This window comes from Protomyctophum parallelum (assembly GCF_964188405.1).
Source record: "Protomyctophum parallelum genome assembly, chromosome: 23".
Classification (NCBI taxonomy): Eukaryota; Metazoa; Chordata; class Actinopteri; order Myctophiformes; family Myctophidae; genus Protomyctophum; species Protomyctophum parallelum.
The window spans coordinates 5,081,093-5,096,544 of NC_139715.1; the positions used below are offsets into that span (position 1 = coordinate 5,081,093).

The window sequence follows — 15,452 nt, forward strand, 5'->3', positions numbered from 1 at the left end:
GCCCCAGAGGACCTCATAAACCTTCCCGAGCTCAAGGCTCTGCTGGCAGAGTACCCTCTCCTCGTCCCAGTGGGGAATGCTGCTGGCAAGGGTCTGTCCCCACAGGTCCGTGACGTGGGGACACACCTTTGCCAGCAGCTGGAAACCCTGCTGGAGACGAGGAAGGAGCTTGGGGGGTACGATGCCGCATGGGGGGCCTTCCAGGCCGAATTGGCGTTGGAAGAACTTTTCCACGGACAGCCCAGGGAAAATGCTGACCACTTCTTCAGCATATCCCTGGGCTGCTCCAGTGTAGCGGCGAGGAGCCTCACGCGGGAAATGGGCTTCCTCGCGCTGGCACCGTTGACCTCGGTCAGTGCGGGGGAGCTCCCCCCCCCCATGCGTTTCGGCAACTCTGGCACCAAGGACATGGTCCTACGGATTTGGCGCCTGGTAGACAGCGTCGAAGCCCAGGACCATGTCCTTGGTGCAGAGCTGGACACAGTGCTGTTGGAAGACCTGTACAGTGGCAGCGGCACCGGTAAGGAGAGGCCGTATGACATCAATGCCCTGAGGAATCCTTCGACAAGATCCTTCGCTAAGAAGGATGTGAAGGGGTCCCTGACGTTCCAAGCCCTGGCGAAGGAGGTTCTCCAACACAAGAAGCATTTCCGTTTTGTGTTGGGGAACACCTTCGCCAGGGCTTGTGACATCCTTGTCACGCACGGCAAGGATCCTATGGGGATTCTGATGGCAGGGTTGATGGAGCACAAGCTGGTCTGGTTCCCGAAAATCAAATACTGGGGCAACAAAAACCGGTATGACGCCTATTGGGACGCACCGGACATGGTGGTTCTGCACCAGTCGGGAACCAGACCAGCGGTCGAGGTGACCAAAGTGACCTCCCTCTCCACCGAGGTCATCGACAACCTCGTGCGGAAGGGAATAGTTTTTGAATCCAAGGTGTCCCTCTACCGGGAGAGGGGGATGCCTTGGATGGCACAAGTAAAAATAGACAATCCCGATCCCAACGCCCATGAGAGGCTGGTGAACACTCTAACTCTGGTGGCGTGTTCTGGGATGGCAATGAATCGTGGGTTCATTGAATTCACCAAAGTCCGGGAACTCATGATGGACCGCATCATGGTCACACAGCAAACCCTTCAGAGATGGAAGATCCTGAGCAGGTTCACCCAACAAACGATCAAGGACAAGCCCCTTTTCTCCCTGGCAGAAGACATCTTCTTCAAAGTCACGCCTGTGGAACAAAGGAAGGAAAAGCCAGGCAAGAAGGAGGAGCCTGAGGCTGTAGTAGTTTGGTTGTTGACAACAGTAGTAGTTAATGTAATCCTGATTAGTTAAGAACTTGTTAACACTACGAAGTCTGAAAAAATTTCACTACTACTCAGTCGGCTGAACGGTCAAGGGGACCGTGTTTTTGGTGCGATTTGATTGGCCACTCTCTCCCCCACACGTCCCTCTCCAGCTGGAGAAGACATTGTTCAAGCCTGCATCCCATTTCCAACGAATTAAATCATAATATGTTTCTTAACACATGTTTTCACTCCTAAAATGTATAAAACTAATAATAGGCCTACATGTGAAAAATATATATTTTAACGTTGCCCGTTAGTACTATATTGCAACATGCCTTTTGTTGTTCTTTTTTTTCCTTCCAAAAGAGCAAAGATCACTTGTCTTTTCTTGTGTGTTATCGATGTAATTAATATATGTGACCCCACGCGATGTACAGACTGCTTGACTAGGCATGTAAACATGACATAATTGTATTAATGTTTAAGTGTAATGATGTTATTGACCGGATTGTCCGTAGTCCTCCAGCCGTTAGCTTACAGTTGCTAATATTATAAGCTAACAACATTACTAAAGCCAATGTATTGCATTAAATGCGGCCTGTCCGCGGTAAATTACTTATACAAGTGAGTCGCGTTATATCTACCTAAATTACCAGCCAAAGTACATTCCAAATAAACAATTATTAGCCACGTTATGTTGTTATATCAGTTTAATTAATAAAAACATCGTTCAGAATACGGCCGTTAGCACTGTGAATTCAACATCCGGTGAGGAGAGGATACGGATCGTGTATGTGTTGTGTATGGAAATCAGCGCATACGGATGTACCGGATGTAAGCCTTGCACACTAAATGCACACTAAATAGCCTTGCTAAATAGCCTTGCACACTAAATAGAAAGCCTGCAGCCTGGTGATACAAAAAATAAACTCCACACGTGAAATGCCACTGCATGTTGAGGAGAAACCCCAGCTCAGCTGCTGTTTATAACATCGAGCAGTTATTGAATTCATGAACATTTACATGCTTCCCTGAGAGGGAGAGAGAGAGAGAGAGAGAAAAAGGAAAGTTCCACGGATCTGGTCGCTTGCAGAAAAGTTTACAGATAAAGAAGGAGCTGAACTATTTTGACTGACAAAGAGCTGGCGATATTTAGCCTATATGCCAGAATAGGCTGTGGCTGTGCTGTGAAACAAATTCATCCACAGCAGCAGGCCTACATACGTTCCACGTCGCTTGCAGAAAGAACTGTTCTTTTGACTGACAAAACATTTAGCGGTTCGGGAGGTCTATCTGGTTGGAATTATTCCAAACACTTTTTATTTTGTATCGCGCATCGGCAAGCGTTCTCGCTTCATGGAAAGTAAATGTCGGGTCGAGTCTAACCGAGCATTCAATAATAATAATAATAATAACAATGATAATCATTGTATTCATATTCCTATTATCTTATCAAAATAATAAACAAATTCCAAGTTAATTAACCATCCAAACGTATATGATTTAATTCGTTGGACATGGAATGCAGGCTTGAACAACAACAACATCTCCAGCTGTCTGTTTGTGTGCTCTTTTTTTTTCTCCACCTTTTTTCTTTAGATCATAACTCGCTCATTTTTTGCTCATTTAAAAAAATTCAAAATACCATGTAAACTATGGAATTGGGGCTTTCATTTGGTATATAAGGCGCTATATAAGGCGCTCTCTACGAAACGATATCAAGTGAAAAGGAAATGTCGGGGAATCACCATTAACGTCACCATTATCAAGCAGCGCAAACAAAAGACGAGAGGGGGAGAAAGGGTGACGGCGGTCGATTGGGCCGATTATAGTCAGACTGAGTAAGAGATATATGCCTAAAATCATATTTACAAAACGTTTCAAATGGAAAAAAAAACAGAGATGATTTCAATCGAATATTTAGACAAAGTCATGCAAGGGGAACTTTCTCTGGACTCCATGGGCTAAGAAAATAAACGTTGAAATCTCAAATTCGGTCAGAACGGCTGCTCAGACTTCCTAGTGTTAAGACAATGATTACTCGTACAACCGTACAACCAGGTTGTCATCGATAAGAGACCGGTTAACACTGTGGGCAGGGGACAGCTGGCTCTCGGTGTGGGCAGGGGACAGGCCAGAATCCATGTTGCTCTCCTGTGCAAAAAACAAAGAACGATTTATAATACAGAAGTTCTCACTATAAATCCCATTATCAAAATATATAAAACGCTTTGCAGCATGACATGTTGAGAGCTAGTAGATCTTCTTCACATTTTAAGCCATATGATTTTGCAACAGGAATAAGCTAATATAGAGGCCACAAGAGCACTTCAAATAGTAGGCTACATCATTCATTTGAAAATAGCCGACCTACAAGCTCACAATCCCCAACCACCACAAGCAACTTGTTGTCTCCACCAGGCCGAAGGCATGTGGGGAGAGTATGTTTTGCACTCCGTCCGTCCGTGTGTCCGTCCGTCCGTCCGTGTGTCCGTGAACAGCTAATCTCGGCCACCGTTAACCCGGTCGATGCCATATTTTGCACACACACTCCCTGGATGCCAACGAACCTCTGCCCCAAACTTTCCAGAACAGCCTGTTATAGCGCCACCAGGAGGCCGCTTTGTGCAAAACAAGTTTTTGCACAGTACACCTACAGACTTTGTCCAAACATCACGCAAATTGGTACACAGTCTCTCTAGAGCCATTCAACAAAACGGGTCTTTCACATTTATCAGACTCCATCCTGATTGGTTAAGATTGGCTTCCAAAGTTCACAGGAGTGCTCAGTTTCAAACAAAATGCTGCAAATCATGAACACATCGCGTGATTTCCGTGAAATTGTGCACCCACATTCCCACTAGGCCGAGGACAAAATGCCACATGAACAATTTCAACTCAGCCTCAAGGTGGCGCTATAACTGGCCGAAAAGTGTTTTTACCTCTAACTGCACGGATCTGTGGATAACTTTGTATGCCAACTCCCTAGAGGCCAAGGAAAAACCTTTGTCTGGAATTTTTCACATCTGCTCTTTATAGTGCCACCAGGAGGCCGACATATGTAAAACACATTTTCTATTATTACTCCTTCAGATTTTATCCAAATTTCACGCAAATCGGTACACATGATCTCCATAGTCATGTGATCAAGACAGGTTTGTTTGATTTATCATATTCCATCCTGATTTGCCACGATTGGCTCCTACAGTTTTCAGGAGTAGCCCGCTTTGTACAAATCGCCACAACTCCTCAACGCAGCGCCCGATTGCGATGAAACTGTGCACGCATATTCACACTAGGTTGAGGAAGAAATCCTGGTGGAGACCTGTGCCCAGAAGGGCACTTTTTCTAGTTATCACTATTATCAAAGCGCATATCAAATTTAAAACACATTTTGAACTACTGTGATAGAAAAAGTTATCATCAAAGTCATTCTGCACAAGTAAGCCATTTTCATAATACAGCAGCAGACAGTTTTATACGAGTAGTACATTCTAGAATAGATTATCACAGTACACATTCACAACTGGAAGTCAGGCAGTCTAAAAGTGGTAACCCACCTGTCATCTGTCTCCAATCTAAACTTTCTCTGTTGAATAGGATATTCTTCAGAAGGAAGGCCTGCAAACAAACAAACCCTGAATCAAGCACATGCAAACAGGCACATATCTTTGCGGCAGAATCAGAAACGAATGAATTCAATTCACAGGATAAAATTTGGGCCCAATATGATAATAGGTACTACTGCATATAACCGAGGTGTGTGTATTCCTTTCCTAACAGGCACCACCCTAGTATTAGAAATGTTGGAAAATTTAATTAAATCAACAGTGAACTGATCATTTTCTGTTAAGTTACTAGTTAGAACGTGCTCTTCACCACTATATGAATAGCTTTCGGTTGCTATACAATCGATAAACAGGAAGTCTGCCTCTGTCCGCTTCAATGTATTAAATACACCTTTTAAAATCAATGTATGTCGGATTATTTTCCCAGATTCATTCAAAACAAGCTTTATTCACGGCTCATAACTAAAGCGTTGCTGATCGCGAGACTTGGCTCATACCTGAACAGGTGCAATGACAGCACAGGGTCCTCCTTCTAACTGCTTCAGGGCTGAAGGCTCATTCTCACTGAAAACAAACCCTGTCACACAAAAACAACATAATCACAGTCACACACTTTATCACCATATATGGGTCAGTGACGTGACACCCCAAAAAAAGTGTTTTTTAAAAACCATAATGTCCTGCACAATATTCAGAAGGTTTTTGACAAATATATTTTTTATTTATACATGAGTGACACTGAGGACAGCCAGGGACACCATGTCACGTCACCCACCCATATACGAGATTCACACGAGGAACTTTCTCAATGTGAAAAAATATAAATGAAACAATCAATGTGTGATCATCATCAAAGTACACACACATGCTGTTGGGCAGCGGTGGCCGAACGGTTTGCGGAGCGGTCTTGATATCGGAAGGTCGCTAGTTCGTATCCCCGGACCGGCACGTTAAAATTACCACCGCTGAAGTGCCCTTGGACAAGGCATTGAACCCCTACCATGAAATGTTCTATGAGCAGGGCCTGGCTGTAAACAAGTTCTTGAGCTTGGTCCAGTTACCCTGGGTAAACATAGTACCTTTCCTTTCCTTTCCTTTCCTGTAGTGTACATAATAGTGCTAGTTTTTACCTTATTTTTTTCCTCAATTTAGTCCTCATGTCAATTCATTCCTCCCCACACACATTTCTGTGTTGTCGTCACTGCTGTATCCTGTATCCTACTGACTCACCTAGCAGCGGGGAGTCCCCACTGGAGACTCCGTCCTACTCCTCCTGTCCAACACTCACTGCAGTGCTGACGGGTGCTGCCACCAGCCGGTAGGATTACGTGCAGTGACAACTATCACCCTCCTCCGCCCGCCATCCCTCCCCTGAACACGTGTTCAAAGATATTTGCTATACGATTACGTCGTATGACGTTAACAGTTTCCGTGCCGCGAATGGATTACTCCAGGTTAATGTCGCTGCCGTATCGGACATACCCGCCTTTTGTTTTATGTGTTTAATCCGCCGTAATGTAATGAATCAAAAGAAAATCCGTCTTCGTCGCGGAGTATGAGACTGGATGGCTTCGCTGTGATGACGAAACCGGAAATCGTCACATGCTGTGGGCTGCTAGGGCTTCTGGGAAATTGAGGCCAATGGAAATGCATTGGTTGCAACGCCTCATTGAAACCAATCTTGTGTGCGTCTTCCGGGTGCACCAAGATGGTGGATGCTACACACAGATCATAACAAACCACGGGAGCTTTTTTTGATGGATTTTCGCGGATTAAAAGCCCAAATAATTCAGCGTATGCTCTAAAGGTAATACAACAATCTCGGCAGTGAAGGGGGGTTGATTAAAATGCGGGTTAATCGTAAAAAACAGTCAAACTGTTAAGTATATAGGGCTTAAGTGGTAATAAACATCGTACCTTGTGCCCATCTACGGAAGATGGAGGCCGACACTCCTCCACTTGCAGGTCTGCCCCACACCAAATCCACCACCTCTCTATTCAAATCCGACATGTCGGCTGCCACCAAACTACGCAGTCCACCTTCAGGTGCAACAGATGGGGGTGGGGGGTTGGGGCCGGGGGTGGTTCTGAAGGGGACAGGGTGGGGCGGGGAGAGCTCTGCTGAGGACAGCTTTTGTAGGTGTTTGACTTGGCTCTTGGCCAACTGTGAGGCTCCTCTTATTTTGCCTGATAGGTGAGCTGTTGTCATTGGCCACCGGACGATTCCGTGGGTTCTCTCTCCAATGACGGCACCAGAAAGGCAGGTAAGAAGAACGGTCTGCAAATCATCATCACAAATAAAATATATTACATTTACAGCCTAGCCTCGGTCCCAGGCTTACTGGCTGGCTCTAATGTGGTCATATTATTCATCACAGCGCAAAACTTGATAATATTTAACATTCTAATTAAGTTGAATTCCGGCATAAACAGTAACAGGCCCTCTGCTAAACCAGCGGACTTCATTGGCAGATGGGTAGGGGCTAAGGCGTTATATTTTAAAAATCAATCATTTCTGATGAGAAATAAAATTACTGATCACCACATACTTGATATTTTCTTTTGTTGGGATTTTACTTTGAATATTTCTCATGAATTGTTTGTTGTTTTCCAAAAAATAGTCTAAGTGACAAATTGACTACAATGTTTTTGAGGACTAATAGACGACTATAAGACCAAAATAATGTAATAATACAACACGTCAGGATTTGTTGCTGTTAAATCCATAGCAGAAATGCTCGCCAACTCAAAACTACCACTAAAGCGTTATTCATAGTATGGATTTTCGGTGGTGAGGTGACCACCGAACTACAACATGATGTCACTAGCCGCGGTGAAGAGCAAACCACCGCCACTGCCCCAGTCCTTCTCTCTGTTTTTACTCACCACTGCTCCACGTTATTACAGCTCCAGTGGTCAACTCCTCACCACCGGAGCGGTGGTCACCTCAACACCGAAAATCCAGACTATGAATAGGCCTTTAGTTGGACAAATGTATTGCATTGCAACTAGAGACTGATTGAATACTTTATTAGCAGTTTGACTTTTTACTGTGGCCAGTTTCGAATTGCAGCCACCAAGTGCTCTTTTAGTGCGGTTTTGAAGGAGAGTAGGGATAATTACCCACTCCTCTATGACTGTTGATAGGGCGGTCCACATTTTTGTGGCATAGCAGAATGTGATTTGTGGAGCTACCCTTTTTTGCAGTTTGACAGGAACATGGGTGTCTTTGTGGTGTAGTGTATCTTGTAGACCAGGGCAAGCACATGGCCTCTGAGCCAACAGACCAAATAGCAAAACGTTTTGTTTTTGTTGTTGTTTTTTTGGAGGGGGGGGGGGGGGTGTCTGGACTCTGGAGCCTGTTTTTAAGGTTCTTTGTGGTGCTATGGTACCCCATGGGGTGCATGCATAGTCAAAGTGGCATTGGAGTAACTTTAACTGAGAGAAACCCAATCTGCCAACACTGTTCGAGTTTACTGTAGGCCTACCACAAAATGTCAACATCAGAGGTAATATCTTCTGAAAATGTTTGAGATTCTAGTATGCCTAGGCTTAATACATGGCATAGCCATAGGCCTAGCATATATAGGCCCTGCAGAGCTGGAAATCGGATGCCTAGAACTACAACTTGGACTTGGAGGTTGTACTTGAATAAACAAAAAGGGGGCATAGATCGAGTCCACCAATGTAGCAAACATCTTTAGTAGCAAGATGACATTTGTGAAAGTACTGTGCATGACACTGCAGTTAAGATGTGCAAATAAACAAACATGCAACTCAGCAGACTGAGCTTGCTTTGTTGGAATGAATGAAGGAAAGAGAATAGCTTTTTGACACCGACCACAGAGGTGGCTATAGCCTGCAGGGTGCAGTCGAACTAATAGAGCTACGTGATGCAATACACTGACGGAGGATTGGCTATAAAGCACCATTATTCAATTAGCAACAAACACACATGGTACGCATGATAAGCAGCAGTAACGGCTATGTTTAACTGACACAGCGTTCATTCAAGCTAGCTATTAGCATTAGTAAGCATCCTGCAGCTAACATTTACGTTTGTGTCGCCTAAGAATACGTCCGTTGTAACGCCATGGATAATTATGAATGCTTAAGAGTAGCCTTTAGTTGCGTAAATGATTATTACCTTAAAATATCAAGCGGTTAACGAGAGACTGTGGAATGTTTCACTGATATTTGTCATTCGTTAACTAACGTCTCTGTCATTCGTTTATTTACAACAGAAGAAAATATATGCGCGTGCAAGTAACGTCGCTGCCCATTGGTTCAAATACAGAAGGTTCCGGTTGCGTCAAGGGGCACAGCCTCCGCGCGACGTCCCATTGGTCCTCACTGTTGTCAATAACACCCATGGCCCACCCTTGGTACAGTACATACGTTCAGATTTATATTTATATATTATCAATACTTTGTTTGATTGATTGAATACTTTATTAACAGTTTGCAAAGACAAGCACAGGAGAGTTACAGTTCAATACAAGGTCTGGTAGGATTTTAAACCTATAGTAAAGAAAGCACAATGGCTTGTTTCTATTGGGGTCTTTTGACACTCAAATTATGAGTGTTAATATTTTAACTAATAGGCTATAGCGCCTATTAGTTAAAATCCAAAGAAAGAAAGAAAGAAAGAAAGAATAAATACCGGTATATAAAGGATTAAGGGAGAAAGGAAATAGCAATTAACAATTAATAAAGTTCTGAAGAGCAGTGGTTTATTTCAGTGCAATCTGTAGCCTATTTTATTGTCATCAACATACTAAACCATGTCTTTCTACTGTACATGCATGAGCAGATCTAGGAGCATGCACACTGATAGAAGACAATAAGGGGGACGTTCTTCATGGTACCCACAGATTCACAACCAACACATTGGACCCTTTGACCGTTTGACAGTAATAAGTAATATGTAATATGTAAAAATATCTATCTAATATAATATAATAAATTATGTAAGTAAATTCCACTGTGCTAATGTTGACTAGACTAGACTGAGGCTAAACGATTTAAAAAGGACTAAAAGGAGTAAAACTAAACAGTATATTCAAAGGACTATAAGACTAATATAAGACTAAATGAGAATTAGCTAAATTGACTGTTATGGTCCTCTGTTACTTCATATTGGCTTGTCTATGGCTGCTGATACTGCACTTTGCGATACCTTTACCAAAGGCAAAGGGTGCTATTTAGCCCCTGTCATTAAAGGTGTTAAATAGCACCCTGCAAAGGGTGCTATTTAGCCCCTATCATTAAAGGTGCTATACCCTTTGGCAAAGGTACTATATAGCACCTTTAAAGATTGGTGCTATATAGCACCTTTAACAATTGGTGCTATATAGCACCAAAAATGGTTCCCCTATGAGCCAAAAAAAACGCTTTTGGTTGTATACACCACCGTTTTTTTCTTGTGTGTAGATTCCTTATGTGAGATCTGTGAACAGTGAAGAGGCACCTGTTACCTCCAGCCTTCATTACAAATATACAACACAGGTCAAACATTTATCATAAAAGAAAATAATATCTGAAAGTAGAAAGTAGTAGGCCTACAACCACGTGTGTGTGTGTGTGTGTGTGTGTGTGTGTGTGTGTGTGTGTGTGTGTGTGTGTGTGTGTGTGTGTGTGTGTGTGTGTGTGTGTGTGTGTGTGTGTGTGTGTGTGTGTGTGTGTGTGTGTGAGAGACACAACTTGGCCTGTTGTAGTGCCACCATGAGGCTGATTTGAAAACTGTCAAGTGGCATAGGTATAGGCATGCACGGCTTGGGAAGCCGTGGATATGCACGGCTTCCCAATACCTTTTCCGTTTCTTTATACCTATAACTGGCAGGTTTAGTGCTCTGAAAATATCCTCTTTAATGAAACTGCAGGTGCTATACCCACATCTAATAGGCACCTGGCTACTTAATTGGCTTTGCGTTGGTGCATCTATCCAAATGGTAGCTGTCTGCAGTAATACTGTAGGCCTACTATTGTCAGAGTTGCTTGCTACATAGTCAAGATCTGGAGTTTGGTTGGCTTCCAACTCTACTGCTCCAGGGACTACGACATCCCCTGTCTCTTCACTGCTCTCAGGTAATTGCTGCACAACATTAAGGCATACACGGTTATAAAGTAAATGTATTATAACATCATTACAAAAAAGAATAACTCTATGAAGTGGTGCCCTGGCCGGCTTAACTGGCTAAAGATAAGACACAATACGATCTACCCCTGAGGCACAGGTAAGAGTTGAAAACAAATCAAGATAGATTCTGGTATTAAATTCTGTATCTGTAATGAATTGCTGTGTGTGTGTGTGTGTGTGTGTGTGTGTGTGTGTGTGTGTGTGTGTGTGTGTGTGTGTGTGTGTGTGTGTGTGTGTGTGCGCGCGTGTGTGCCTTTCCTCTAGCGCCATCCTAACCTGACGCTGCCAGATGCTGTGTTGGGGAACATGGTTACCCAATACCGCCCCCATCTGGCAGTGTCAGGTTAGCGCCATCCATCCTTCAGCCAAGAAAATCAGCTGGGTGTAAGGAGAATCATGGCTGGCCTCTACTAACTCTAGGCTGCTAGTGGGCCTTTTAGACTCTAGTCTTATTATTTGAATTACAGTAAGTTACACAAAGTGTAACCCATATTGGGTTATATTACCGAATTGTAGGCACAGAGCTGTGATAGAACTCCTGACTTTCCGCTCACCAACCCAGTGCTCAATGGGCCACGGCAGGAGAGCTAGCTCCCTTGGAGGAGCGAGTTATGGCTGGGTCTTTTGTGGGATTGCAACACTATGGTTTGTCTGATATTGTGGTATTCATCTAGATGGTATGCGTCTATGAGGATCTGTATCCCATAATCCATGTGGATAATGACTGATGGTCAGTTGGTCACTTCCTGTTCCCTTGCAGCGAGGCAGAGATGACCTACTCCCTGCAGATCCTGTTAGAGTTGGAGATCGACTGTAAAGGAAGTGGAGCCAACCCCTTTGCCTCGCTGAAACCAGAAGTAGTGGGGATGTGTCCCAACAAGCCAGCGGTCTACTCTAACTCGCACTACTTCACCTTCCAAGGACTGCTGGACACCGCCGTGGAGTATGAGGAACACGACGAAGACTGAAATGAGTTCTGTAACCCCCTACAGGCTGTCAGGACTGAAAGCAATGTCAGGGGGATGACAACATCCCATCTTCAACTAAAACAAATTGTCATGATATTTTGGCGAGTGACACTGCCGAATTTTGTTTTGTTGTGATAATCCTCTCTACTATAGAGTGTGCTGACCATATAAGGAGTTCCTCACTGTCCCCAGTTAACCCCTGGGGGTCAAAAAACCTTAGGTTTCGTTTTTGGCTCTCTATCCTGATTGGATGAAAGGCTTAGGTCCCAGCCAAAAACGAAACCTACGGTTTTTTGAGTGAAATCACTGAATATACCTTTAACATTGAGGTTTACAGTAGGTGCCAACAAGTATTATTAGGTTCCCAAGTTGTATCGTACAGCATATATAGACCCTGAAGGCGCACCATTCCACCCAGCTCTTATCAGCCACCTGGGGAAGCTACAACAAAGGTGAGGCACTCACTCAACTTAAAAGAAGATGGGATCATGTCTGGACACTATCAAACACTCTGTTTCAGGCAGTGTTTACTCCAACCTCCCTGATATCCGTCAGAGGGACCCTGCACATGCTTCAGATCATCTTCAGTGTGGTTATATTCGTTCTGAGCGCCTTGAGATTTACGAGCAGCTTCAGCTACTGGATTTATGCTATGTTCACCTGGGCCTTCTGTCCCACCGTGACCCTCATCATTACCATTGTTGAAATGTTCAAGCTCAACATCCCCTTCAGCATCTTTTGCATGGACTGGTCGGACTTCACCACTGGCATGGCTATGACCTACAGCCTAATGACCTTGTCCGCCGCCATCATTTACGCCAACTTATACCTCTGCATCTCATGCTTCTATGCCTGGGTGGAGACCGCATTCGCTTTCCTGTGTGGCGTGGCCTACCTTGTTGAGGTGCTGTGGGATAAAATCTGCAAAAAGAAAAAGGGGACCTATCTGGCTGCTTTGCCTGGATTCTGGAAGGTTATGGAAGCCTTTGTAAGCTGTATCATTTTCATATCACTAACTGGGTATCATGGGATGCCAGGTCTAATCGCGTGCATTTCGGCATATGTTATCCCTCTCCCCATCATCCTGATGATCATAGTTGTTAACATTCTCAAATAATTGAGGAACCGTTTACCCTTTAATCAGGAACGTTTTGTGTTTACATTTCTGATAATCTCTGTAATTATTCTGTATGTATTATTTTGTTAACTTTAAAATCAGTGGAATAGAATTGGCATGCAAGGACATTTACCTGACATCGTAACAAAATAATGTCATTGTAGTGTGCATGTGCATGGGTGTTGTGTATTGGATATTGAAGCCATCAAGTCAGTTTCTGTTGTTCCACAGTGCTGTATAAAATGTACGAGAAACATGCCTTTGCTTTCACTGCACTGTGGCTATGAAGCAGTCCTCTTCCACTAGTCTTGCCTTTGAGACAATTTATTGTCCTTTATGTCATCGTTTTCTTCCCATTTTTTATGCATGTATATATTCATATGATATAATTTTATTATTTAAGTTGTTCAATACTTTAGCTTTGTTAATAAACTTTGCCGTGACTTGACTCACCACATTTCCCTTATAATGTATTATATAAAGGTAATGTATTGTAAAGGCAGTATTTGACATATATTTAGGTGCTAAACAATGTGATTAATTAACTTTGAAGAACTTTGGATACTGTCTCTCATATTAAACGTTTATTTTTCTTGATTTGCATTTTATTCATTTTTCACAAACAGGATCACGTTACTGAAGTAAAAACACACAAAAATAAATTAAGGGTGCTGACCTAACTGGTCAACATGTAAGCATCAGTTGATTTTCAAAAGAAAGAAAGTCCGAGGACTAACATTTTCAGTCAGATATATTTGCAGTGCAAATGTCAAACATGGATTAACATAATGTACAGTACAGTACACGTCTAGACAGCTTCGCCCACTTGATGCAGTAGGAAACAAATATTTGCTGCAGTTAGGCTAAATAAGTAAGACTTCCTACAGTATGTGACAATTTTAAGGAAAGACATTGTGAGAATGTCTGGGCTGCAGGTAAATAATCTGTTTCAAATCTTCAAAACCTTTAGAATATAGTAACTAATTTATATTCTTAAACAGGCCAGATTTGAGACTATATTATAGTTGAATAGTCCAAATATGAATACAGTGGACAGTAACAATGTTGATATATTGTAAATAATTTACAGTTGTCTTCGAGCAACTTTCCAATGCCTTTGAACGTTGCAGTTACAGTTATTAATCCTCAATTAAAAAAATATTCGCAAGGGCTGTAATATTTTAATTTATTTAGTTTATGCCTCATGTAAAGCACTCAATTGGCCTTTGTGTATTAAATACTACTAAGGAGTAAAGAGCATTGTATTGTACATGGCAGATTGTAACATTAAATCAGCTATTTATTTCTTCTAAATGTAAAAAATAAAGCATTTGGAAAATGGTCTGAAGTAATACGTAAAGTATATAGGATTTGAACATGCATGGTACATAATTAGCAGACCTAAATGTATCCTTCAACTATGCCCCTAATGACTGGCTGATCACAGGTTTTGTAGCAATTTGTTGCAAGTGTATTCTTAGGCCTTAAAAGTCTGTTCTCAGCATGTTCAAATCCTATATACTTTACGTATTACTTCAGACCATTTTCCAAATGCTTTATTTTTTACATTAGAAAAAATAAATAGCTGATTTAACATTGAGGCTTACAGTAGGTGCCAACAAGTATTATTAGGTTCCCAAGTTGTATCGTTCTCAAATATGCCCCGGTGGTGGTCATGTGTGACAGCTCGCAGGTCACCTCCAGGTCAAGGCCGTCTTGATCCTCAGCAGAGTGGGACCGTTCTAGGTGTGCCTCGTTCTACAGACTCGCTGCGTTGGAGGCACAGCAGATCTTTCCCCCAACGGAGGCTTACAGTAGATACTATGATGGCAGGCTCAGAGGTGTAGTAGTAGCTATGGCATGGGGGAGTCTGCCAAGGATCCCTCGCTGAACTCCTGGGCTCCACCGGATGTCTCACCGATCCATGAGGTCCGTAGGGTGCTTACATCACCCCGGGGTGTCAGCAGGTTCTCTTCAGATGTACTGAAGTACTTTGAGCCTACAGAGATGATTGTGACAGTAAGTACCGTCAGCCTAGGATCATTTGCAGCATTATGTTGAACATCTAATTCAGTAGTTCTAAAAGTGGGGTCCGGGGACCCAAAGGGGGTTCCAGGGGGGTCTCCAATAAAGATAACAAATTTGTTAATATAGCATAAAAATCTGTTCAACCACTAATACATTGGCTATTGACAATATCCGAATCTACAAGGTCGCAATACAACAACGCGTCACAATGTAGATTTCCCATTTCCAAAATAAATCTGGAAAAGGTGAAACATTTTGAATATTTTTTAAACATTTGAACAGCACAAATCATGTACGGATGGAGGTACACAAATACTTTCAGATGGATGTCCCTGG

At 42.9% G+C, this 15,452-nt stretch overlaps 1 protein-coding gene and 1 pseudogene across 2 annotated transcripts; one reads left to right on the plus strand and one right to left on the minus strand.

Annotated features, from left to right (window-relative positions):
• Positions 1 to 3,332: 3,332 nt before the first annotated feature.
• Positions 3,333 to 6,878, minus strand: LOC310853853 (ubiquitin carboxyl-terminal hydrolase MINDY-3-like; the record flags this gene model as incomplete). The annotated part of the gene is made up of 4 exons (XM_083758329.1): positions 6,782 to 6,878; positions 5,362 to 5,441; positions 4,812 to 4,916; positions 3,333 to 3,449 (listed from the first exon to the last, which is right to left on the minus strand). The coding sequence occupies exons 1-4, from the start codon at positions 6,873 to 6,875 to the stop codon at positions 3,333 to 3,335; spliced, it is 396 nt and encodes a 131-aa protein (XP_083614455.1). The 5' UTR covers positions 6,876 to 6,878.
• A 5,094-nt stretch (positions 6,879 to 11,972) lies between these two features.
• LOC310853855 (myeloid-associated differentiation marker-like) lies at positions 11,973 to 14,834 on the plus strand (annotated as a pseudogene). The gene is made up of 3 exons: positions 11,973 to 11,981; positions 12,492 to 13,148; positions 14,775 to 14,834. The product of its transcript is annotated as a myeloid-associated differentiation marker-like (transcript).
• Positions 14,835 to 15,452: the final 618 nt, after the last annotated feature.